The 3,068-nt window shown below is 42.2% G+C and overlaps 1 protein-coding gene across 1 annotated transcript; it reads right to left on the reverse strand.

Annotated features, from left to right (window-relative positions):
- Positions 1–697: 697 nt before the first annotated feature.
- Positions 698–2,040, reverse strand: LOC106396724 (glycine-rich cell wall structural protein). Its single transcript, XM_013837192.3, has one exon. It carries the CDS (start codon positions 1,894–1,896, stop codon positions 868–870), a length of 1,029 nt encoding a protein of 342 aa, XP_013692646.2. The 5' UTR covers positions 1,897–2,040; the 3' UTR covers positions 698–867.
- Positions 2,041–3,068: the final 1,028 nt, after the last annotated feature.

A 3,068-nucleotide genomic window follows, 5' to 3' on the forward strand; every position in this document is an offset into this window, starting at 1 on the left:
TGTTGTTCAAAAAAAAAAAAAGATAGTTACTATTATTTAAATTTCATCAAAATATTTAGGGTTTTCTGCAAAAAAAACCCTCAATGTGGTTTTTTTTTGCAAATTAATCTGCGAACTCAAAAACCCACGGATCAACCCTCCAAGTACACATGTTTATAAAGTAGTTTATACATTTACGTATACAAACAAACTGATATCTAAATATTAGTTATTTAAATGGTAAAATTGTATAAAAACTTAACTATGAAAAATAATAAAGCACACTTTAAATAAATTTCATAGAAAAATGTATATAAAACAATTTTCTATTATATTATCTTAAAATTATTAAAAAATAAAACTAATTATTAATAAAGTATTCATAGTAGTGTATAGCATAGTATAGTAGTGTATATGTACTGAGAAATCTATGTGATATTAAAATTATGTACTTATAAGAAACTATAAATACTTTAGTAACAGTAATTTTACTTTTATAATAGAAACAAATAAATAGCTAAATTCAAAAATAACAAATTTATAAAAAACAATGTAAATAGGAAATCAAATAATATTTTAATAATTTTAATAAAAATATTTTTTACGAAATTCATCTTTTTCTTAAAAAAATATTGTAAAATTAAATTAAATTACTAAAGCAGACGTACGCGCGAGTAAAAAATCTAGTTAACATGAATGATCCCAGCGAAAAGTAGTGTGATTTGTGAATAGGGTTTATTTATATGGTTATTCATACATGTAAATAATGAATCACAAAGAAAATATAATGCACTTGCTTTTCATGTCACGTGGCACATAAGTAAGTAGCCCTAGCTTAGTTCAAAGCTAAGAAGAGATTTTGTATGAATATTTAATTACTTCAAATTTTTAAAATCCACCACCTACACCACCACCACCGCCAAATCCTCCTCCAGCTCCCCCACCTGCACCACCCCCAAATCCTCCGCCTGATCCCCCGCCGAAACCTCCACCGTGACCCCCACCTGCACCACCACCTAATCCTCCGCCAGCTCCTCCACCAGCGCCTCCTCCGAATCCTCCCCCAGCACCACCACCAAATCCTCCTCCAGCACCGCCGCCTAATCCTCCACCACTACCACCACCTGCGCCACCTCCGATACCTCCACCATGTCCTCCTCCAACACCACCTCCTAGACCACCACCAGCACCTCCTCCAGCACCACCGCCAATGCCTCCACCGTGGCCTCCTCCTAGTCCTCCACCAGCACCACCGCCAATACCTCCACCGGCTCCTGCACCACCTCCAGCACCTCCTCCTGCACCACCGCCAATACCTCCACCGTGGCCTCCACCAGCACCTCCTCCCGCACCACCTCCTAGACCACCACCAGCACCTCCTCCTAGTCCTCCACCAGCACCGCCTCCTGCACCACCTCCTAAACCACCACCAGCACCGCCACCTACACCTCCACCGTGGCCTCCTCCTAGTCCTCCACCAGCACCTCCTCCAGCACCACTGCCAATACCTCCACCGTGACCTCCTCCAAGTCCTCCACCGACGCCGCCTCCTGCACCACCTCCTAGACCACCACCGGCACCTCCACCAATACCTCCACCGTGGCCTCCTCCAAGTCCTCCACCACCACCTAATCCTCCACCGGCACCACCTCCAGCCCCACCACCAATACCTCCACCGTGGCCTCCACCAATGCCACCTCCTAAACCGCCACCATGGCCTCCTCCTACACCACCACCAAAACCTCCACCGGCACCTCCACCGCCACCAATTCCTCCTCCAAAACCTTTGCCGCCACCAAAACCAAAGCCAAGTCCACCGCCTCCCAACGTCTCCTTCTCAAATCTCCTACACTCCACAACCCCAATCACCACGACTACAAGCATCAAACTCAAAAACCCAAAAGATATCTTCCCCATATCTTTGATATATTTGGTTTAGTATCTTGTTTAATGACTAGTATACAATTGTGATAGCTCACTTGAACTAGCTACTAACTCTATATATACTATATACTAAGTAGATGGAGCATTTATGAGATATGGTTGAGAGTTGAGAGAGGCCTTCAACATCTTATTTCCTAACATCTCCTTTCCTGCACACCGTTTCTCCGCATGTTCTCATGCCCCAGTCTCTCATGTTCATTTTCTTCTTCTACGAAGCAATAAATGAGTGACACCCAAGTGTCTTTTTATATTAATCTCCTATTCCTATCGTAACATGTTATCCTTCATTTAATTCCATGTTCGACTAATTTACTACTATTTCATATATATTGTATACATCATTACAGCTTGTGTATCTAACGTGCAGAGAAAATTCAAAACATATTACAGCTAGTTCGAAATAAAACTATAGACAGTGAGGGATCGAATGTGATGATGATGCAATTAAATTTCAAGAACATAATACGTCTCTTTACATTATAGAGCTTCTCAACTACTTTGGATTTGGTAGCCACATTAAATGCAGAATCCCCCACTATCATTTTCATTATTAATCACTCTACTAACCAGTAAGTCGTAATCCGTAACTGGAATATGTCACTTACATAACAAATGTGATATATTTTGCTTTAGAGATTTAATGGTAATTTACATGTCAATATCCTACTTAAATATTCAGATTTATTGTTCTTTTTCAATTGAAATTTAATTTTAACAAGAATAAGTAGTTAGCTTTGTACCAGAGGCAACTTTATAGAAAGTCGAGAAAAAGCGATTGGAGAGTGGTATTGGGGGAGAGTCACTCGTCAGCGTGTCGGCGCCGGTGGCTCTCATTCTCTTGTTTCAGTGCAGGCGCAAGACTGGGTGTCTCGTGATGCCGTCACTCGCCGATATACCGGCGGATCTGAATTAGGGTTTTGCCCTGGGAAGCTTCTCGGTTCGTATCGGGACTTTCAATGGCGACATCTCGCCTCTCTTTGGATTCGTGGTGAGGCGTATTGAGGATGGCTCGCGGCGACAGTCATCTGTTAGTTCCGGGAAATGGAGGCTCCGAAAGCTCTACTGTCGCAGCTAAAGGTTCCGAGGGACGGAGGCTTCTTCAGCTTTGCGTCGTCGTCAAGTTTCCGGGAGGCAGAGGCGTCATT

This window comes from Brassica napus, chromosome C1 (assembly GCF_020379485.1).
Source record: "Brassica napus cultivar Da-Ae chromosome C1, Da-Ae, whole genome shotgun sequence".
Taxonomy (NCBI): Eukaryota; Viridiplantae; Streptophyta; class Magnoliopsida; order Brassicales; family Brassicaceae; genus Brassica; species Brassica napus.